The 24,742-nt window shown below is 40.9% G+C and overlaps 1 protein-coding gene across 5 annotated transcripts in view; it reads left to right on the forward strand.

The window, feature by feature from the left end:
• Positions 1–24,742, forward strand: part of bckdhb (branched chain keto acid dehydrogenase E1 subunit beta) — a 276,265-nt gene that overhangs the window by 138,637 nt on the left and 112,886 nt on the right. For all 5 annotated transcript variants that reach the window (XM_059645275.1, XM_059645273.1, XM_059645274.1 and 2 more), the window contains one exon: positions 16,491–16,577. In XM_059645275.1, coding sequence (XP_059501258.1) covers positions 16,491–16,577 — 87 coding nt within the window. The remainder of the gene's footprint in view (positions 1–16,490; positions 16,578–24,742) is intronic.

Consider the following 24,742-nt stretch of genomic DNA (forward strand, 5'->3'; position numbering starts at 1 on the left):
TCAGCGCTGCAGCTTTTTGGACTCTTCTCCATCCAAACATTTGGCTCCTATGTTCCTGCTAAAGTGTGTAGCCTTATTCTCCTGTATTATAACCCATCTGTCATTTTTTTTTTTGCTCACTCTCATAACCTGTCTACATCCCTCTAAGTTTTTTGCATCATCCTCACCACTTGTCTTCCCACCTATTTTTGTGTCATTCGCAAACTTGGCAACAGTCTATCCACTTTCTTCATCAAAGTCATCAATACATATTGTAAATAATTGTGGCCCCCAGCACTGATCCCTGTGACATTCCACTAGTTACAGTTTGTAATATTGAAAATTCCTCCCTTAACTCAACTCTCTTTCTTCTATTGGTTAGCCAGTTCTCTATCCATGCTATCATACTATGGTCAATCAATGTGAGATTCATTTGTGAATCTGTGGAACTCACTGCCCCAAAGTACAGTGGAGATAGAATCAATCAACAAATCAAGAAAAAGGTAGATATGTTTCTAACAAAATGTGGGATAAAGGGCTACAGAGAGCAGGCGGTAGAGTGGATTCACGACCAGGATAAGATCAACCATGGTTATTTTAAATGATAGAGTGGTCACGAAGGACTGAATTGCCTACTTCCACTGCTAATTCCTCTGTTCCTATACTACTCCTAACACCATCTTGTCTTATTAAGTAGCCTTATGTGCCTCTACCTCAGACGGTAACATGTTACCCATAACACATGAGGCTAACTGTACCATTGTTACCTGTTTTGACTCCCTCCCTTTTTGAATAAAGGTGTTGCACTGGCAGTTTCCTAATCCTCTGCGATTTACCTGAATCTAAGGATTCTTGGAAGATTACCACTTGTGTGTACACTTTCTCTGTAGCTACTTCCTTTGGAAGCAACACCTAACAATCAGGAGACTTGACAGCTTTTAGCCCCATTAGTTTCTCTAATACTTTTTGACCAGTGGACTCTACAGGAAGAATGTAATTGTCACTGGATGAAGTACAGAACAGATTCAGCAGGATGTTCCTTGGGATGAAGCATTTTAGCTGTGAAGAGAGGCTGGATAAGTTTGAGTTATTTTTGTTGAGGTGGAGAAGTTTGAGGGGGTCCTGATGACGTTGCATAAGATTATGGGGGGCACGGATAGGATAGATAGAAAGCAGCTGTTCCCCTTAGTTGAAGGGTCAAGAACATGTAACATTTTTAAAGTGAAAGGCAGGAGGTTTAGCAGGGATTTGAGGAAATATGTTACCAGAGTGGTAGGAGTCTGAGTGTATAGCCAGTGAGGGTAATTGAGGAGGACAACCTTACAACTTCTTTCGGATGACTGCTTGACGTGCATAAAATTCAAGACTATAGGGTTAGTGCAGGAAAATGTGATCAGTGTAGATGGCATTTTTTGGCAGTATAGGTTCAGTGGGCTGAATTGTCTCTTCTGTACTGTATCATTCTATAGTGATGTGTCAAGGCTAGCAGTTATCTGTCTGTAAAGATGCTTGGAATATTATACCAGTGTATCTGCCGTATTTCTGTAGCTACTTATTGTAGAATCTTGGGAAGGAACACATCTTGTCTAGGGGACTTCTCAGCCTTTAGCCCCATTAGTGCCCATAGTACATTTTGTCTAGTGATAGTTATTCCTTACCTTTTGACCCTTTGTGTAATATTTTTGGAATGCTATTAGTATCCTCTTCTGTGAATAGTGATATAGACTATTTATTCAACTTCTTCACCATTTCTTGGTCTCCCATTATTATTTTCCCAGCCTCATTCCCTAAGGGCCTTATATTTGCTTTTCTACTTTATTCATTTTCATATATTTAAAGAATCCCTTGCTATCAGTTTTTACATCACTTGCCTGTTCACTGTCTTATTTTAATTTTTCCCTTTTTTTGTTTTTTTTATTTTTAAAACTTATCCAATACTATAGTTTACCACTAATCTTTGCTGCAGGTTTTTTTTAAATTTGGTGCTTAATTTCATTGGCTAATCTTGGTCAGTTTATCCCCTTCTCAAATGTTCCTCCCTCACTGAAATATAACTTTACAGTGAATAACTGAAGAGAGAAATGGGAGGTTAAACTTCTCATGCCGATACAGTCATGAACTCAAGTGGCAGATAAAGATTCCAGATGTTGAATATGGAAAACTTGTCATAAAATATAAGCTGTATTTTGTAACAGCTGTTAGCATCCTTATCAAACAAATCCAGAAAACCTGTTCATGAGACAGTTTTGAATGATAATGTGTTTGAATGTCTTGGTTTCTTAAAGGAGTATGTGAATCTAAGATGACCCAAGAGGTTTGAATACAAATGAGGGGGAAATTTCAGATAATGAATAAAAGATTTAAATTGAGAAACAGCGACGTTGTTTATTGACCTGGCCTTTGTTACTCACAGTACTCTTTCAGTTTTCACTTGAAGACAAATGTTTATGGCAGCTGATGTTCATGACAAATGACATTTGTGAGCCTCCTCATGCTTCTTGCTTTCTGCCTAAACAGCTCACTGCTGTTTTCCAGCTTAGTTAGATAATCCCTGCTTGGTTCCACTCTCGTCTCATACTGAACTAGCCTATTTAGCCTGTTGTGTCTGTGTCAATTCTTTGAAAGAATGATCCAGTTAGTTGTTGTAGCTTTTTACCCCATAGTTCAATTTTTTTTCTCTGTTAAGTAACATGCTGTAATGTTGCTTGCTTTTTAATCCGGAGATGCCCGCTAATATTCCAGAGGCATGGTTTTAATTACCACCTAAGCCAGCTGGGGTAATTTAAGTTTAATTTATCATTAAATCTGAAATAAGAACTAATCTTTGTGTATTAACCGTGAAATCACAGGATTGTCGTAAAAACACATCCGGTTCACTAATATCCATTAAGGAAGGAAATCTGCCACCCCGACCCAGTCTGACTTACACATGGCTACTCACTGAATTGGCCCTCTAGCCTCTTGGGTATGTCAAACCACAACACAAAAGTGGTGGAATTAAAGAATGAAACTTGACAGTTGGCCTGCCATTGACTATGACACTGGAAATGGCAAAAGGCACAATGTCTAGTCAACCCTGAAAAGTTCACTTTTCCTAACAATTGGTGTTGTGTTAAAATTAGCAGAGCTACTGAATAGTCGACCACAACTTGATATGGTCATATTGATCAAATAATAACCTAAAGATCCAAATTTTGACATACGTCATCTAAGACTTTGCAATAGTTATGAGATTGGGAAACACCTGAATGTGGAAAATTGTCCAGATGTGTCCTGTTTGCAGAAAAGCAAGACAGATCTGCTGACCGAGTTAATTACTGTCCCACCAATCTACTCTCAATTTTCAGCAAATTGTTAGAAGTGGCCATTGCTAGTGCCTTCAAGAAGATTTTGTTTAGCAATACCTGCGTGACCACTGCGCATGGAGTTGCATCAGCAAAGCATAAGCCTCACTACACCATGATGGTATATCTCCATTTCACTTTTAACTCAGTTCACCACTTTAATTCTGCACTTTGGAACTCACCAACTCTTTTTATTGCAATGCTGCTGCCAGGCTATATTGCATGCAGGGACAATTACCCATCTCATGGGCCTTACTCCACTGTCTTAAGCACTTACTCATTTTGTACTGACTCGGATGCTCATAGCATCTCATCGTACATTGTCGCATCCTTCAGAACTTGAGGTGTCAGACTTCTTCTGCTGTCCTTGCCTTTCAGCATGAACACAAAACCAGGCAGCTTGCCAAGATTGGCAATAGCGATCAGTCAATGAGGTGGACATTTTTTTAATAAAAAAGAATTCCTACAGTGTGGAAACAGGCCCTTCTGCCCAACAAATCCACATCAACCCTCAGAGTATCTCTTCCAGACCCATCCCCCTATAACTCACCTATGATATACATCCCTGAACACTATGGGCAATTTAGCATAGCCAATCTGCCTAGCCTGCACATCTTTGGACTGTGGGAGGAGACTGGGTCACCTGAAGGAAGCCCACGCAGACACAGGAAGAATGTGCAAACTGTGCTCACAGTTGCCCGAGGGTGGAATCGAACCTGGGTCCCTGGCGCTTTGAGGCAGCAATGCTAACCACTGAGCCACCATGCAGCCCTAATTTATTTTATGGAACCATACTGTGTGAATGTCATGCCTGCAGCATGTAACGACAGGCTTTTCGGCAAACAGACTGAATGTGTTCAAGCCAAGGAAGTCTAAATATCTCAGGAGGGATTAGTCCTGAGTTACGTTAAAAAGGGACTGTCAACAGTTCGGGTGTTCTGCCACAGTTAGTCACAGACACTGCCGAAGTTCAGTTCAGTACTTGGAAGTAGTGAGTCAGTTGTGTGAGCCATTCAAGGTCAGAGATCTGTATCGTTACAGTCTGGGAGTAGGACACAGGCCATTCTATGTGTCTACTGCCACCAGTCCGAGTAACTCAGTTTGGGGTCTGGCCATGTATTAGTCGTAGCTGACGTTCTAAGATTAGGAGGATGTGCCATCATCACTGCTGAGGCTTTGTTCACTGAAATTCAAGAAAGTCTATCAGGAGCCACTGATATGGTAGGCATGTTGGTGAAATTTGTTGTGGAAATTGCATCCCAGTATGCTGCAGTCAGAGGGAAGAATCATTGAGAATGGAAAGGGTGTAATTAAAAAAGAAATTTAAAAAAGAGAAATTAGCCTATTTCACGCTCTGGACTTAAGGACCTGACCCAACACCACATGGAGTCACAGATGTCAAAGGAGATCCAGATCAACACCGACAAAAACTGCTGCCGAGAGGAGCCCCAGGTCATCATTGGCCACTTTGAGCAATGTGATTTCTACTGCATTGTTCTAAGTAAGGTCTACTCTGTCAAAGGTTCATGTACTAGTATCCCATATGCATCCTTGTTGGATTCTCTATGCCCCACTGCATCAAGGACTACCCTGAAGTGACGTTTGTATGTGATTTGAATACACTTTACTGCTGTGACTAGATCTATTTGTCATGGTTCCAGTGAACTTTTGTGAGAATCTCTCTGATGAAGGGCCTGGGCCCGAAACGTCAGCTCGTGTGCTCCTGAGATGCTGCTTGGCCTGCTGTGTTCATCTAGCTTTACACTTTGTTATTTTGTGAGAATCTTTCCATTTTCAACCCACAATTGTATCAAGGCGGTTAGTGATGCAATTCTGCAAGATCACACCACTTCGTTTGGTTTCCTTATGATGAGGTCAGTGTTGTAACCTTGGCAGTAGACTTTACTGATGTGAATGACTTCCTTCAGGTGCAGAGTACTATAAAATGCATACATAGTGCATTGAGAGCATCGTATCAGAACACAGTGACTTCTTCAATAGAAGACAGTTCTATTCAGTCAGTATACAAGTAATTTGTAATTATCAGCACTGCATCTTAGAGGCCTTCACCAGATTCCCTTGTAGACGCAATATTGCTTCTATCCCTGATAACTCTCAGATTCTAACTTTAAGGGCTGGATGCCTTACAAAGAAAGCTGCTGGAAGACAAGCTAATCTCTGTGTTAGAACTGTTGAAGATACATTTCATGTTGAAAAATGCGAGGTGATGCACTTTGGAAGTAACAAGACCAGTGAATACACGATGAATGGCAGGACACTAGGAATCTCATAGGAACAGACTTGCTTGTTTACCAATCCCTGAAGTTAGGAGGACAAATTAATAGAGATAGTAGGAACTGCAGATGCTGGAGATTCTGAGACAACAGGGTTTAGAGATGGATGAACACAGCAGGCCAAGCAGCATCAGAGGACCAGGAAGACTAACGTTTCCTCCTTCTGAAGAAGGGTCTAGGCCTGAAACATCAGCCTTCCTGCTTCTCTGATGCTGCTTGTCCTGCAGTGGTCATCCAGCTTGTTACCTAGGACAAATTAATAGGTTAATTATAAAGGCATGCAGGATACTTACCTTTACATAGATTATAAAAGCAGGGGGATTATGATGGTGTTGTACAAAACTTTGGTTAGACCATGGCTGGAACACCCTGTGCAGTTCTGGTCACCACACCGTAGGAAGGATGTGATTGCTGATAATTTTCCCACCCACTGAGGTTTGACTGTCTGGCCTGTACTTTCCTGATTTATCTCTTGCTCTCTTCTTGAATATCAGTACCACATTAGCTATCCTCCAGTCCTCTGGCACATCTCATTTCCTCCTTTGCCTCAAACAACATCATAGGCATACACTTAATCCTGCACTAGAACTTCAGAGCGAAGAGTCATTCTGGACCTGAAATGTTTACTGCTGTCCCAATTCGTCAGCATCCATAACACCTTGTCTTTATGAGCTCCAGTTGTGCAGCGCAGTGCATGCAAAGATTACTCAGCACACTCTTTCTGGAATATACTGCAATATCTTTCTCAGCCCAAACCAAGTATAAGAACCTCGTCTTCAGGAGGGCTGTTATCTGCTCCATGATGACCATGGTAGAAGAATGGTCTGTACGGTATCTATGCTCAGCCTGAGTCAAAGGATTGTGTTATGGAGTCATCAGCCATGGTTTTAAGCCTGCAAGAACAACCTCCTGTCTGTCTATGCTAACTTCCTTAAGTTTACATTTTGGTAAGATGAACAAGGGCATGATTGGTGCAAGTTAGTTATAGGGCCCTGTAAGAAAGAGAAACCTAGGGCTTCAGGTACATAGTTCTTTGAAAGCTGCATTACAGGTGGGCAGGGTGGTAAAAAAGACATTTGGCACACTTACATTCATTGCTCAGACATTGAGTGTAGGAGCTGGGATTTCATGTTACGGTTGTATAGGACGTTGGTGAGGCCACCTTTGAAGTACTGTGAACAGTTCTGGTCATCCTGTCATAGGAAGGATGTTATTAAATTGAGAAGGGTGCAGAAAAGATTTAAAAAGATATTACTGGGACTGGAGAGTTTGAGTTATATGGAGGGGCTGGTACTTAATCTACTGGAGCATAGGAGGTTGAGGGGTGACTTTATATAGGTTTAAAGAATCATGAGGGGCATAGATAAGGTGAATAATAAAGGGCTTTTCACCTGGGATGGGGAGTTCATAACTAGAGAGCATATGTTTAAGGTGAGAGGACAAAAGTTTTAAAAGGGACCTGAGGGTCAACTATTTCATACAGAGAATGGTTTGTACATTTAATGAACTGCCAGAGGATGTGGTAGATGCAGGTACAGTTACAATATTTAAAAGATATTTGGACAGGTACATGAATAAGAAAGACTTAGAGGGATTTAGGCCTTACACAGGCAGCTGGGACTCAAAATGTTGGCCTGCTGTCTCTCCGTGGTTGATGTCTGATCTGCGGTGATCTCCAGCATTTGCAGTTTTCAGTACAGATTCCAGCATCTGCAGTAATTTGTTCTGACTGGCAAATGGGACTAATTTAGTTTGTGTGGCTTGGTCGAGATGGATAAGTTGGACTGAAGGGTTTGCTTCCTTGCTGTATGTCTCTATGACTATATCCCTGATTCCCAGTAGTGAGCACCAACACAAAGCGTTTGTTTAGGATTCTATCTAACTCCACTGGCTCCATACATAAATGACCACAATGGACTGTACTCTTTCCCTAGTTATCTGTAATCTACTTATAAAATAAATTAGGATTTTCTTTTATTTACCTTTATTTTTCCATTACTTTTTATGCCCCTTTTTGATCTCCAAATTTCCTTTTTAAGTTTCCCTTGCACATTCTGTACTCCTCGAGGACTTTTGCTGTTCTCAGCCCTTCGTAGCTGCTGTAAGCATTCAGTTTTCTCTTTAACGAGTTCTGTATGTGCCTAGATTCTTTGGGTTCGCAGGAACCACCCTTTGTCTTTATTGGAGCAGTAAAGTACGTTACATTAAACTCATACAGCAATTGTGCTACTGGAAGAAATGATGAAATGAGCTGTTCATTCTAAGTACTGAAATGGAAATATTTACTTTATCCTGGATTTAAAGGCTTGCACTTCTTGGATCTGTCTGATCTCTGTGTTGAAAGTTCCACAGAGTAATACAATATTATTTAGTCTCCCTTGTATACACAAAGAGAGAAATTGCTTTCACTGAAGTATCGGGTGACATATATGCAAGTATTTAAGTTTTATCTCCGTAGTTTGGAAGAATTGATTCGTCACATTTAACTCCCAAATTGCATAATGAGAATTTAATTCCCGTAGTTTAGGATAAACCAAATTTGATTTTTTAACATGCAGCTTGTTTTACAGGTATTACATGCAGACATTAGCCGAGAAGCTGAATAAACATAGATAAAACAACTGGATTGGCTCATGAGATAGCAAAATGTGGAGCTGGATGAACACAGCAGGTCAAGCAGCATCTTAGGAGCACAAAAGCTGACATTTCGGGCCTAGACCCTTCGTCAGAAAAGGGGGATGGGGAGAGGATTCTGAAATAAATAGGGAGAGAGGGGGAGGCGACCGAAGATGGATAGAGGAGAAGATAGGTGGAGAGGAGAATATAGGTGGGGAGATAGAGAGGCGATAGGTCAGTCCGGGGAGGACAGACAGGTCAAGGGGGCGGGATGAGGTTAGTAAGTAGGAAATGGAGGTGTGGCTTGAGGTGGGAGGAGGGGATGGGTGAGAAGAAGAACAGGTTAGGGAGGCGGAGACAAGCTGGGCTGGTTTTGGGATGCAGGGGGGAGAGGGGAGATTTTGAAGCTTGTGAAATCCACATTGACACCATTGGGCTGCAGGGTTCCTGAGCAGAATATGAGTTGCTGTTCCTGCACCCTTCGGGTGGCATCATTATGGCACTGCAGGAGGCCCAGGATGGACATGTCATCTAAGGAATGGGAGGGGGAGTTAAAATGGCTCGCGACTGGGAGGGGCAGTTGTTTATTGCGAACCGATATTGGCTTATCTTTCTTTTCAATTGTTAACCAAGCAAAATAGAACATAGAACATTACAGCACAGTACAGGCCCTTCGCCCCTCGATGTTGTGCCGACCTGTCATACCGATCTCAAGCCCATCTAACCCACACTATTCCATGTACGTCCATATGACGACTTAAATGTACCTAAAGTTGGCGAATCTACTACCGTTGCAGGCAAAGCGTTCCATTCCCTTACTACTCTCTGAGTAAAGAAACTACCTCTGACATCTGTCCTATATCTTTCACCCCTCAATTTAAAGCTATGCCCCCTCGTGCTCGCCAGCACCATCCTAGGAAAAAGGCTCTCTCTATCTAACCCTCTGATTATTTTATATGTTTCAATTAAGTCACCTCTCAACCTTCTTCTCTCTAATGAAAACAGCCTCAAGTCCCTCAGCCTTTCCTCATAAGACCTTCCCTCCATACCAGGCAACATCCTAGTAAATCTCCTCTGCACCCTTTCCAAAGCTTCCACATCCTTCTTATAATGTGGTGACCAGAACTGTACACGATACTCCAAGTGCGGCCGCACCAGAGTTTTGTACAGCTGCAGCATAACCTCTTGGTTCCGGAACTCGATCCCTCTATTAATAAAAGCTAAAACACTGTATGCCTTCTTAACAGCCCTGTCAACCTGGGTGGCAACTTTCAAAGATCTGTGTACATGGACACCGAGATCTCTCTGCTCATCTACACTGCTAAGAATCTTACCATTAGCCCTGTACTTTGCCTTCCGGTTACTCCTACCAAAGTGCATCACCTCACACTTGTCTGCATTAAACTCCATTTGCCACCTCTCAGCCCAGCTCTGCAGCTTATCTATGCCTTTCTGCAACCTACAGCATCCTTTGTCACTATGCACAACTCCACTGACCTTAGTGTCGTCTGCAGGAAAAACTCTATGACTCTGGTTACTGAAGTAGATATATTATAATGTTTACAGTCTGTCTCACAGCTTTGTACTTTTCTGCTACTGTACTGTCATTTTTTTTCTTTGTTCAGCAACCTTGAGGGAGCACTTTACATATACAAATCGTGGAATGTAGGTACGTTTGCAAAGTTAGTGCTTGCTCACCATCAGAGGTTACCTTGAGATGGCCATGGTGAGCAACCATCATGTCCTGTGAATGAATAAAGCAAAAGAGATAAGCTGCGTCTAAGCTTGAATTTACATATCTCCTTACCTGCTGTTGCAAAGATCTATAAGATTGGAGTAAGAACTCCATTGACAAACTCAACAGATTAGATCTGACCTAGAATCAAGTTTATTTCCCTGATGTGTATATCAAAAGAACCATGAAAAATAACTTTTACACTGCAACTCATTTACCCATGCTCTGTTTCTTTTCTGTTCTTTTAAATGTGTTGCTTGTTCCCTATTTTATGTCTTTTCATCTCTCAATCACTTCTTGTTTCATTTTGTTTTGTTTCTGTCTTCGCAGGTTCCTTGAATTCTAGTGATTTCCTCTGTATTTCTTCTTTCAGTCTTCATGTATATAGTAGCCTTTTGCCCATGTGCATTCTTTTCCATCTCTTAATTTCTGGAAACCCGCATAAAATGCAGAAAGATATTTGCAGCAACTGGCAGATGGGGAAATTATATCAGAGGGGAATCTTAGCAAATCTGCATATATCATCTTGGAAAAATGACTGTTTCCAACCAATATCTGTCATGAACTAGATATGCTATTTGTTCTAAACATGCTTATTGATTTGTTGTCCGTACTTTTGTTTTAAAAAGCACCTAAAGAGCCCATCATTCCATATTTCAGACGCGTTTATTTTTCCATATATAATATTCAAGTAACATAATTTTAAGTAGGAAAGAGGGTGAAAAGAGGGTGAGAAGAGGAGTTAAGTACTGCTTCTGTGTTAAAAATCGAATTCAAACAGGAAATTTTGAACTTCATATTCAGGATTTAAAGGGAATTTAACATTTGGATCACACATTTCTACGTGGATTTTGTAAGGGTTACTTTAAAAGTCTAATGACATTTTTCAAACTGTTACTTTGATTCTTGCCTTTGACCTTTCATCAGAACTGAGAAAGTTTTAAATGTAATCAGTTGTGATCTAGTGAAAGGAGGAAAGATGGGAAAAAGAAAATATCAGATGGCAGAGATACTGGTTCAAGGCCAATGGGAGTGGTAACTGGCCTAGTAAAAACATTCTTTTTGGAGGAGATATGACTGGTAGGTTGATCTGAATGCATACCAAATGAAATTATGGACAAAGGAGAGGAAAAAAAGACTCAATCTCACAAAGAAACAAGAAACAAAATGATAGGCAGAGGTTATGGTGCGAGATTGCTGAATTCAGCATTGAGGTCAGAAGGCTGTAAAGTACTGTCCCAAAAATTGAGGTTCTGTACCTTGAACCAGCATTGAGCTTCAATGCAGACCAAAGACAGAAGGGCCATAGTGGGAGCAAGGTGGAGACTTGAACATTGTTTTATTATGATTTTAAATATGTGTAAAGGTAAGATATTGAGTTGACATTTAAATTCTCCACCTTTCCTACACTCTGACCTTGGCCTGCCACATTTTCAGATGTAGCTCAAAGAACAGAATACTTTACAGCCTATGGGAGTGAACAGCAAGTTCAGGAGTTTTAGATCACTTCCTCTCCCTCCATTTCATTTTATGTTTCTTTGCTAGCTTGTTATTTCTAACATTTCCCTCTTATTTCCATCCCTTTTTATTTCAACAGTAACTGTTTAGGATCCTTCTATCAACTCCTCTGCTAGACACTTGAAAATTCAGTCTTGGGATCTGAGCTTCACTGGCAATATCACATATCATATCTATCCAAGTCTGTTTACATTTTGTTGCTTTATTTGTACCATTTCCATTCCTTTGATCTGCACCATGAACCATTTTGTCGTTTGATCTCTTCTGCCCCGACAGACCTCCACACTTTGTTATCTTTAAATGTTCTTCACGCCCTCCTCCTTTTATTTGTTTAAAACCTACTAAAGAGACCTAAAGTGTTAACTTTGAATTTCCCTTCACAGGTGGTGGTAGACCCTGGTGAATTTATGACATTTTCAGTTTTAATCTTGAAGTGATAGCTCAACAGAATCCATCATGAAAACCAACAATTTCAATGTATTTGTATACAGCAACGTATTTACGTATCACCCCTGAACCAGTGCTTAATTCTATGTTCGAATTTAATCAGACTAAATATCTAGTTATTTAAATAATTACTCACTATCATTGGATGTGATCAAACAGGTGAATGCCTTTTAAAGTATCAATTACAATGTGTTGCTTTTTCTAAGAGAATGTTTGTCTCTGCTTTCATTCAAAAGAGATTCTTTTCATAATTCTATCAAGTCAAATTTGCAAAGAGACCACAGACTGCTCCTAATTATGAGGACACATGAAAAAAAACATAAAATACTTTACAGACAGCAGCTAACAAGACCTCATCCAGACTTTTTTCTGATTCACCACTCCTGATAATCTATTCCACATTTTTATCATTTTCACATCTGATGAAAAATTTACAAAATAAACTTACGTTATTTACTTTGTTTTAGATGGGGCAATAATCCGAAGAAACAAATTAAAGACAGCCATAACAAAGTAAAATTATTGATGAAAATCCTCTTCACCTGGAAGATTGTTAGAATGTAACATTCTTAGCTGCAAATCATTTTTGAAGCAAATATTATGTATCTCATTTTGAAAGAGAGTTACATAATGAATTGAAAAAAGACTACGGAGAATGAACAAGTTAAGTGCATTTTAACTTGGTGGCTTGTAAGGAAGAAAACATCAGGACAGATTTGAGTTCAGTTACTTGGCCTTGTATGGTAACCCTCTGTATAAGTAATTTGTAACCTTTTGACCCCGCATATCCTCGTGTTACAATCACCATCAAGCCAGAAATCGACTCTGCCTCAGTGGTGAGTTCAATGCATCTTGACCGGAGCAACAATAGTATAACTAAAAAAAACTGATGGCTACCTGGTGAAGCTACCACATGGACCTCTTTGCATGCCAAACAACGGGTGCAGTATGTGATGGATGGAGCTAATCAATCAATGGATCAAGTTTAAACTTTTCAGTCCTGCTGCATCAGTTCGTGGTGAACAGTTAACTAGGGTAGGATGCTGCATGACATCTATCTACGATGATGTGGGATCCTAACACATTGGAGCACAAGATGAGGCTGAAGGCATATTCAGCCAGAGTATCAAGTGAATGACCATTTTGGCCTCTTCTTGAGATCCTCAGTATCACAGATGCAGGTCTTCAGCCAATTTGATTTATTTCATGTGATGTTGTTGAAAGCATTGGGTGCTGAAAATGTAAAGGGCCCTAACAACATGTGTGCCATGCTGCTAGCCAAGCTTTTCCAGCACAGTTACAGTACTGGCATCTATCCGACAAGTTGAAAATTGCATAGGTAGGTTTTGTCCAAAAAAAAGGTCCAGTCCCAACAGCCTACTATCTATCGTCAGCAAAGAGATGGAAGTTGTCATTGACTGTGCAATCAAGTGGAAGAAATTGCCCACTTACTGACACTGCCTTTGCGTTCAGCCAAACCATTTTGCCCCTGAATTCATTACAACCTTAGTTGAAACATAGATAAAACAGCTGAGCTTAAATGGTGAGATGAGGGTGACTGGCCTTGACATCCAGCCAGCTTTTAATCAAGTTTGGCATTAAGGAAGCCTCACAAAACTGAATTCAATGGGTAACAGGGGACAAAATCTCTACTGACAGGAGTCATACCCAGCATAAAAGAATGTGTTCGTGATTTTTGGAAATCAATTATCTCAGTGCCAGAGTACCTCCTAGGCCCAGCAATCTTCAGCTACTTCATCAATCATCTTCCTCCTGCAATAAGGCCAAAAGTGGCCATGTTTACTGATGTTTGCAAGATTTTAGAAACATTCATGATTCTCCAGATATGGAACATCGAATAAAAAAAAGAAAATAAGAGCAGGAGTAGGCCTTTTAGTCATTTAAGCCTGCTTTGTCATTCAGTAAGATTGTGGTTGATCAACTCAGTATCATGTTCCTGCTTTCACCCCATATCCTTCAATCCCTTTAGTCCTGAGAACTAGATTTAGCTCTTCCTTGAAAACATCTTTTAGCCTCAGTAGCTTGATGTGACAGAGAATTCTGCAGGCTCACCACTCACTCGATGAAGAAATTTCTTCTCTTCTCACCCCTAAATGGCTTACCTTGAATTGTTAGACTGTGACCCATGGTTCTATGGTTCTGGACTTCTGGGACATTTTTCCTGCATTTATCTGTTCAGTCCTATTAGAATTTTATCAATTTCTTTGAAAATTCGCCTCGTTCTTCTGAACTCCAGTGAATGTAGTCCTAATCTATGTAGTCTTTGTTCATATGTTAGCCCTGCCATCTGAGGAATCAGTTTGGTAAATTATGCTGTAGTCTCTACATAGCTAGAACATTCTTCCTCAGATAAGGAGACCAATTGCCTCACCAAGATCCTGTATGATTACAACCAATCATCCTTGCTGCTGTAGTCAAGTCCTCGCGCTTTGAAGCCAACATACCATTTGTTGTCTTCACCACCTCTCTGCTTACTTTCATCAGCTGGCATAGATGGACACCCAGGCCTCATTGCACCTTTCCCTTTCCTAGTCTATCGCCATTCAGATGACAATTTGCCTTCTTGATTTTGCTACCAAAATGGATAACCCCACATTTGTCCACATTGTACTTCATCTGTCATACATTTGCCCACTCAACTTGTCTTAATCATACTTAACATTTGTACATCTTCCTCACAGTTCACCATATCACACAGCTTTATGCCATCTGCAACGTTAGAGATATTACATTTAGTTCCCTCATCTAAACCATTAATATATAGTAGAATAACTGGGCAACACTGATCCCTTTGGTATCTGCTAGTCATTGGCTGCCACTTGGAAAATGATTCATTTATTTCTACTCTTTGTCTCCTGTCTGCCAGCAGGTGTCTCCATGTCAGTATACTGTTCCCAATCCTATGCACTTGAATTTTAAATGTTACTCTTATGTAGGACCTTCTCGAAAGCCTTCAGAAAGTTGTAGTTAACCACAGCCGTATAACTCCCTGTATCAGCTTTATTAGTTACATCCTCAAAGTTCCAGTAGGTTTGTTGAGTATGATTTCCTTTTCATATATCTGCACTAGCTGTTCAGTCCTGAAGCAATACATGTGCATGTGCAGTAAGATCTAGACTGAGTTCAGATTAGGGATTATAAGTGATAGGTGACATCATGCCAAACATTTGCCAGGCAATTACCGTCTCCAATATCAGAGAATCTGACCAGTCCTTGACATTAATATTCAAGGGAATTGTCATCACTGAATCCCCAACTAGCAGCATCCTGGTGAATACTATCAACCAGAAACTGAACTAGACCAGCCGTATAAATACTGCCCAGACAAGCAGGCCAGAGGCTGGGGATTTTACAGTGGGTAACTTGCATTCTAGCTTCCCAGAATGCCCAAAGTCTACAAGGCACAAATCACAAGTGGGATGGCAACTGTCCACTTGTTTCAACAAGAGTGACTCCAGCAACGCTCATATTTGGCACCAAGCAGAGCAAAATAGCTCACTCGATTTGCTACCATTCATCCACTTCAGCATTATTTCCTTCCAACTCCAATGCACAGCTTTTTGATGCAGAGGAGCAACTTACCAAGGCCTGTGTAATAACATTTCCCACACCTGCAACCTCTACCACCTAGAAAGGACAAAAGAAGCAGATATATGGTGACAACACTATCTTTGTGCTCCCCTCTCCGCCACGTACCCTTTTGACTTGGAACTATATAGCTGATGTACCTTCACTATTGCCGAGTCAAATTGCCAGAACTCCATTCCCTAAAAGCATCATGAGTATACTTGTACCCCATGGACTGCAACAAAATGTTTTCCTCACCATCTCTTTCAAGGCATCTTAGGTTGAGCAACAAATATTTGCTTTTCCAGCAATGCTCACATCTTGACATAGTGTAGTTATATAAAAAGTAAGTCAAAATAGCTATATTGCACCTGAGGCATTACATAGGAAATGTGATGTACATTTTCCTCTTTCCTTTCTACAGGAAGCTGAGGTTCCACATACTTTTAACCTTTATTTTTTAACAGTATGTGTGATGTCTGAAGTTTTTTAATGGGTAATAACCGTGTGGCTGTCTCATCGTCGACATAGAACATAGAACAGTACAAAGGAGAAGAGTTAACATATTAAAACTCTATTTTCTTAGAATTGTAAAGTTGGCCTTTAATGTCATTGCCAAAGTTAAAAGGCAAAAGTCAGCATTTAAGATTACATATTGGCTCTTCAAATAACATTACTCTGCGGTATCAATGAAGTTTTCAAGCTGTGGTGAAAGTAAATAATAATTAAGCTACTAGATTATGATTTGACGGAGCCATACTAGCTGTTATGAATTTAGGTGCTGAACTTTAATGGTATTGCATTTGGAAAAGTAAATTATCTTTGTAATATTCACTTAAATTAGTCTGAGAGCTCCACCTCCGTGAATGTTCTTGGGAAATACATCTACATTGTCTAACATGCACCAATATAACAGTCAAAGTTTTGCATTTGTGTGTTGAATCACACTTTTTTTTGCTTCTGTTTTAGTCTGTGGCCAAAACTGGAAGGTTGCTGATTAGCCATGAAGCTCCAATAACAGGGGGATTTGCTGCAGAGATCAGTTCCACTGTTCAGGTGTGTGAGTAAATATCTGTGGTTGCACTATCAATGAATGAAGATATTTAATTGCGTTGATTTACTTTATGGAAACAAATGCATAATTTTATTTAATGTATAAGAGTGTTGTGAAATCATGCAAACATAGTATGAGTAAACAGCATAGGAGCAGAAGTTTGATCCTGCTGCAACAGTCAATAAGGTCGTGACTGATCTATTGTGTTCCAAATCCCACACTTCCATCAACCACATTTGATCTCCTTGCCTATCAAGAATCCTTCTACTGTTGCCTTAAAAATATTCAATAACCCTGCCTCCTTTGCCTACTGAGGCAGAGTTCCAAAGTGTCTCAATACACTGATTAAAAAAACTCTGGTTTCGTTTTTTTTCAGAAAATTGGAAAGATGTTATTTTCCAACATTATACTTATGTAAGAAATATCTGAATAGAACACTTTGAAGGGAAAGAACATGTTATCAATTTAGCAAAGTGTGGTGTCTTACACATCTTGTGATTTATTTTAAAAGACGACATCATGTTTCTGAGATACTGGGAACTGCAGATGCTGGAGAATTCCAAGATAATAAAATGTGAGGCTGGATGAACACAGCAGGCCAAGCAGCATCTCAGGAGCACAAAAGCTGACGTTTCGGGCCTAGACCCTTCATCAGAGAGGGGGATAGGGAGAGGGAACTGGAATAAATAGGGAGAGAGGGGGAGGCGGACCGAAGATGGAGAGTAAAGAAGATAGGTGGAGAGAGTATAGGTGGGGAGGTAGGGAGGGGATAGGTCAGTCCAGGGAAGACGGACAGGTCAAGGAGGTGGGATGAGGTTAGTAGGTATTTGGGGGTGCGGCTTGGGGTGGGAGGAAGGGATGGGTGAGAGGAAGAACAGGTTAGGGAGGCAGAGACAGGTTGGACTGGTTTTGGGATGCAGTGGGTGGGGGGGAAAGAGCTGGGCTGGTTGTGTTGTGCAGTGGGGGGAGGGGACGAACTGGGCTGGTTTAGGGATGCAGTTGGGGAAGGGGAGATTTTGAAGCTGGTGAAGTCCACATTGATACCATTAGGCTGCAGGGTTCCCAATGATGCCACACGAAGGTTGCAGGAACAACAACTCATATTCCGCCTGGGAACCCTGCAGCCTAATGGTGTCAATGTGGACTTCACCAGTTTCAAAATCTCCCCTTCCCCAACTGCATCCCTAAACCAGCCCAGTTCGTCCCCTCCCCCCACTGCACCACACAACCAGCCCAGCTCTTTCCCCCCCACCCACTGCATCCCAAAACCAGTCCAACCTGTCTCTGCCTCCCTAACCTGTTCTTCCTCTCACCCATCCCTTCCTCCCACCCCAAGCCGCACCCCCAAATACCTACTAACCTCATCCCACCTCCTTGACCTGTCCGTCTTCCCTGGACTGACCTATCCCCTCCCTACCTCCCCACCTATACTCTCTCCACCTATCTTCTTTACTCTCCATCTTCGGTCCGCCTCCCCCTCTCTCCCTATTTATTCCAGTTCCCTCTCCCCATCCCCCTCTCTGATGAAGGGTCTAGGCCCGAAACGTCAGCTTTTGTGCTCCTGAGATGCTGCTTGGCCTGCTGTGTTCATCCAGCCTCACATTTTATTATCATGTTTCTGAGGACGGGTTACCGGACCCGACCCGTTAACTCTGATTTTCTCTTCACAGATGCTGTCAGACCTTCTGAGCTTTTCCAGCAAATTCTGTTTTTCATCATGTTTCCAATGTTTGGTACCGAATTTTTCTTCTGCCCCAGATCGTGCATCAACTGTAGCTAACCAATAGATGTGTTACTTCCTTCAAAGCCTCCATGTCAAGACCCATAGTAGTGGATAAGACTAGAAGGGTCTAGGCCCGAAACGTCAGCTTTTGTGCTCCTGAGATGCTGCTTGGCCTGCTGTGTTCATCCAGCTACACACTTTGTTATCCTGGATAGATGCCTGTTTTATGAAGAGCAAAACTGGATGAGGTGTAAGACTTGATGGCATACATTCCGTTCTCATCTGACAGTTTAGGCTTAAATTACTTAATGCTAAATTTCAATTTGATGGAAAGCTACTTGAAAGGTACAATACCGATCCATAGAGTGGTTGAAATTGTGCATTTACTGGCAGACATAATGAAGTTTGACATGATGCCAGTTCTGAGTGCCTCAAAAAACAGCAATTTTGTGTTTAATCATTTCAACAAGATTCAATTCCACATTTCATTTTTGTAAATTTACTTCCAATTCACTATCTCTGCTATTCTTCTCTGCCATCTTGTCCTGAAGGTGGTGATTCAGGCTGCTGTCACTTTCTCGTACCTTGCCCAAGTAACTAATTAACTTGAGAATCATCCTTGACAATGAGTTGACAGTGTGTGTTTTAAACATAGGGAAGTTTACAGCTGGACCAGATCCCCACCTAAGGCATCCATGTGATTGCATTTCTGCTTAGGATGGGGCCACTGTTTTGAGCAAAATTGCAAGCGGGCCTGATGAGATTAGATTAGATGCCCTGCAGTGTGGAAACATGCCCTTCGGCCCAACAAGTCCACACCGACCCTTGAAGCATCCCACCTAGACCCATCTCTGTATAACCCACTCACCCCTGAACACTACGGGCAATTTAGCACAGTCAATCCACCTAGCCCCACATCTTTGGACTGTGGGAGGAAACTGGAGCACCCGGGGGAAACCCACGCAGACTCAGGGAGAATGTGCAAACTCCAACAGACAGTCGCCCGAGGTTGGAATCGAACCTGGGTCACTAGTGCTGTGAGGCTGCACTGCTAACCACTGAGCCACCGTGCTGCATCTATCTTTGACAGTTTCCTATATTATCAGGCTATAACAGCCAGTGGTTATGTTCTGTCTGAAATCTTCAAACTTGCATTGACCAGAGATCAAAACTGGAAATTTGCTACTGTTAAGACTCACAAATTGAAATTTAGCATTAAGTAATTTAAGCCTAAACTGTCAGATGAGAACGAATGTATGCCATCAAGTCTTACACCTCATCCAGTTTTGCTCTTCATAAAACAGGCATCTATCGAGGATAACAAAGTGGGTAGCTGGATGAACACAGCAGGCCAAGCATCATCTCAGGAGCACAAGAGCTGACGTTTCGGGCCTAGACCCTTCATCAGAGAGGGGGATGGTGAGAGGGTTCTGAAATAAATAGGGAGACAGGGAGAGGCGGACCGAAGATGGATAGAGGAGAAGATGGGTGGAGAGGAGAGTATAGGTGGGGAGGGGATAGGTCAGTCCGGGAAGGATGGACAGGTCAAGGAGGCGGGATGAGGTTGGTCGGTGGGAAATGGAGGTGCGGCTTGAGGTGGGAGGAGGGGATAGGTGAGAGGAAGAACAGGTTAGGGAGGAAGGGACGAGCTGGGCTGGTTTTGTGATGCAGTGGAGGGAGGGGACGCAGGCCATTTTTTGGATTAGAATATACTTGGCCCTTTCATCACAGACCTGTAGGCTTGACTGTTCACTGTTACCATACTTTCTTTGGTGAACTTCAATTGGAGTGTGCAAAAGAACAGTCCTCAGGAACAACCTGTGTTAAAGCAGTAATATGCATGAAAGTCCTGCATATTACTGCTCATAGCCAAACTTGAGCCGAAATGATCAAATTCTTCTGGTGTGCTTTGCCAACATAATTTTTTTTATAAAATTCTGTGATTATGGTTCATATCTAACCTATACTTTCAGTGGTCATACAAATTTCAGTATATATTCTTGCTTTTAGAAATCACTGCTCTTCTAGCAACGATTTATGATTCTACATTATGTTGTTTAACTATAAGCTATTTGGATATTTATTGGGGATTTCAACATCAGAAAACACTTGCAGCAAATTGTTTTGTTAACTTCCAAACTCATGAATTAATTTGTGGCTTTTGATTCTGTATTCCTGTAATTTTGAATGTTAGAATTTTCAGTGAATTTGGCAGAGATGTAATTGGAAAGCATTATGTAGCAGTGTCTGATATTTTAATGTTTTTTTGTAGTCCACAGGCATAGTCATACACATACACATGCACATGCATGGGCGCACACACACCCCAACCAAAGTATGAATAAATTTGGCAGCTTCTGTGGAATGAGAAACATAGTTCACATTTCAACTCTAATATGACTTTTCGGGCATTCTGAAGAAGAAAGATAATGAAATGTGAGGCTGGATGAACACAGCAGGCCCAGCAGCATCTCAGGAGCATAAAAGCTGACGTTTCGGGCCTAGACCCTTCATCGGAGAGGGGGATGGGGTGAGGGTTCCGGAATAAATAGGGAGAGAGGGGGAGGCGGACCAAAGATGGAGAGAAAAGAAGATAGGTGGAGAGGAGAGTATAGGTGGGGAGGTAGGGAGGGGATAGGTCAGTCCAGGGAAGACGGACAGGTCAAGGAGGTGGGATGAGGTTAGTAGGTAGGAAATGGAGGTGCGGCTTGGGGTGGGAGGAAGGGATGGGTGAGAGGAAGAACAGGTTAGGGAGGCAGAGACAGGTTGGACTGGTTTTGGGATGCAGTGGGTGGGGGGAAAGAGCTGGGCTGGTTGTGTGGTGCAGTGGGGGGAGGGGACGAACTGGGCTGGTTTTGGGATGCGGTGGGGGAAGGGGAGATTCATCCTCATATTTCTCACAGAAGTTCAGTTTACCAGTCTCACTGGGTGAAGTAAAGTAATAAGCAGTTTAGGGAACATCACTTTCCATTGCCACTTAAGTAGTTTTTAATGAATGATGATGTTTCCATCGTTGATGACTATTAACTGCATCTGTGAATATAATGTGCTGAATTGTATCATCCATCTGATGAAGACAATAGTATCCACCAGTCTTTCAGGATCAAAATCTTTTACATGGATTTTGACTGAACTCCAGTTGTTTACAAATTTAATTTTATATTCAGTTCTCAGAATTACTTTACAAATTCTTTTGTTTCTAAAAATTCAGAAGTGTGTTAGTATTTAATACATCCAAAATTGACTTAAGTGAAAGAGTAACTTTCAAGAATACCCAGTGTGGTTTGTCACACTTTATATATCGTATCTAAACCAGGTCATTAATCTTTTGATGCCTTATTAAAGATTTGTTATGCATAATTAAGGTATGTCAAGACAAGTCCTAAAAAAAAAATTATCAACCTATTAAGAGTTCAATCTCACATCTCTGAGCAAGTGGGACTTGAAGCCAGGCCTTTGAGACTATGGGTAGGGACACTACCACTGTGTCACAAGAGGGCCCTCGAAATGACAAATTCTAATGAAAACAATCCAAAAGGGCATCACTTTAATTGGTTATATGACAAGATGGAGGATATCCTTATAATGAAGTCGGGCCTTTGACTGTATGGTAGTTAATCCAACCTATACTGCCATAGATGAACGCTTCTGTGATGGATAGATTGGTGAGGATGAAGTCAAGTAGATTTTTCCTCATTTTTATTCCCTCATCATTTGCAATAGACTCAGTCTGGCAGCAGTGTCCTTTAAGAGTTGGCCAGCACTATTAGTAGTGGTGTTACAGAACCAATCTTGATGATGGGCACTGGAATTCCTCACCCAGGGTGCCCTTGTCACTGTCAGTGCTTCTTCCAAATGTTGTTCAATGTAGGATAGCACTGCTTCATCAGCTGAGGGGTTTAAGGGATGGGAAAACTGGTGTTGATAATCGGGAAATTCCTTGCCTATTTTTGACTTGATGCCATGAAATTTCATGAAGTTTGCAGTCATTGGTGAGGACTCCATGTACAATTCCTTTCCAACTGTGTATCACTGCAGATGGAGTAGGACACACACACATGATAATTATGGTGTCTAAAATATTGTCTGTATCGTAAGATTTTATGAGTATTACTTTTTCAGGGTGGTGCTTGACTAATCTGTGGCGCAGCTTTCTCAATTGTTGCACTAACTAAGAAGAACTCTACAGGGTTGCCAGGGCTGTGTTGCTGTTTGTTATTTCCGGTGTCTGGGTCAATGCCTATTTGATGGCAGTACAACTGTTCCACTTAGGGAAGAAAATGTTGCATCTTGAGTTTATATTTCATGTATTAGTGTTCACTTCTATTTCATCAAGTTGTTTTTCTCATGGTAACTCTTATGAGTTTGGAAATTTTTCCTCAAATTGATTACTTGTCGGAGCAATTTTATTGTTTCCATATGTATTGCAATTGAATTTAAAGGCCTCATTGGACTATATCCCTAGCTATTCTCTTGCTGCTTACCACACATTGGTGAAAATGTGCAAATAATATGCCGGCCTTTTGAGTAAAACAAGTAAAATTAAAGCGTATTAAATTTTACACATCCTAGTTAATTGAATAATTTCTAACAAACAAGGATTTGTTCTGTATCTCATTTGAAATCTAGTTATTCCATCCCAATATGTAGGGTCAATAAGTTTTGCTATGTTCTTAGACTTCAACTAAGTTTCATCCCAAGAATGTGGTTTTTTTTCATTCTCAACCGTGCAAACTAATATTTTGAATGAGATTTTGCTTCTTAGCACTCATTTTCATTTTAGAAAACATGAAAAATGCTTTTTAAATCCTAAATGTGTTTTAGGTTCCAAAGCTATCATATCTTTTGTGTCTGACAAAGATGTAGATATAAGGCCTGAAGTTTTTGCAGTTTATTCTGGATTCTGAATGTTGAGGCTTGGGGCTATAAAGTTATCTGTGAGTAGAAGTATTGAATCTGATGCTTATTTTAGGAGTGTGCTTGGCTTGCCACCTGTTTGCTAGTTTCAAAACCAGACAGAGGAACATTGAAGCTGTTTAGTAGGTGGAATCATGGCCTTTTTTTGTTTGCTTTGGAAGGGATTAAAATTTATTCATGTGATTAATATTTTAATGTTTCCATTCTGTAAAGCACAGAAATGAGGAAGAAATTGCCTTTAGAAATTTACTTTTTCAATTTTTTTTACCTTTTAATCGATGTACCCCAAGGAAGTGAGAGATCTTCGACGGAACTATGTAAATGTTTGGCCTTTTTTAAAACTTGGCCTTTTCTGCCGCCCCTTCCCTCCAAATTCAAATTCAGCTCAAGTTGATGGGATATAGATATTACTTTGTCGATTGCAATGGCTTTATGTTAAATGAATTTTTGTGCTGTAAATGCAGTTGCTGATTGTTTCCAAGTGATAATTGCTGCTGATCCTTTGTTGAGGAAGAGTTGACCTCTGGTGCTGATGATTGTTCAGTTCCTTGTGCATTTGGTGAAACTGCTTCTTCCTTGTCAGTTGTCTGCTGTGAAGAAGTGATTTCTGCAGTTGCATGTGCATGCCTACAGTTATGAAAGCCTCCCTGGGAGTTCACTTTCAATGTGTATGATTCAGGTGGCACCTTCTTTGCACAAGTCCCACATTGCTAAGAGGGCTGACTTCTGTTGAAAACATTCAGTGTTTATGCTAAAGCCAACACTCCAGCTGTGAGCTCTGGCAATTATTTGGTAGCTTTACGAAACTGAAATTTGGCTTTGTCTTTTCATTTTTGTTCCTGTTACTACTCCTAGCTTCAATAGTTTATTTTTAGGCTAAAAGGAAGACTAATTAGGGTACAGTGTGATATTAGTTGCCAGACTATCCTACTTTCGATTCTTTTGGTGTGTTCCTCCATTGTAAGGAAGCTTTTCCAAAGTCCTGGTCAAAATTTGTACCTCAGATAACATCACTAATGAATCAATGATATAGCCATTCATCTGAGTGTTTTTTGCGAGATTTCTCTGTGTGAAATTTCACAGCTCCATCTCCCCACATTTTAAATGTATATGTTGAATGTGAAGTGCTTTAAGATTCTGAGGAGCTTTATAAGCAAGTTTTCTTTTTCTGATTGTTAGGTAGTCAAATATTTTCCTCACTGACTGTAGCTAAATTGGAGTTTAGAAGAATTAAAACATAAGATTCTAACAGGGCTTGGTAGAGTAGTTGTGAAGATGTTATTTCCATTGGTGAGTGCATTGAGAACTGATGGAACATAACTTAAGGAAAAGGGAATGGTCATTTAGGACTGAGATAAGAATAAATTGCTTTTCCCAGACGGTTGTGAATCTGGGGTATTTATACACCAGAGAACTTAGGCTTGGCTGGAAAAGTGGAATTGTGGAGGATGAATCCTGTTCATATCAAATGACAGAGCAAGCTCATAGGGGTGCATAGTCCAGTCCCTCGTTTCCATACATTTATAT

This window comes from Stegostoma tigrinum, chromosome 4 (assembly GCF_030684315.1).
Source record: "Stegostoma tigrinum isolate sSteTig4 chromosome 4, sSteTig4.hap1, whole genome shotgun sequence".
Classification (NCBI taxonomy): Eukaryota; Metazoa; Chordata; class Chondrichthyes; order Orectolobiformes; family Stegostomatidae; genus Stegostoma; species Stegostoma tigrinum.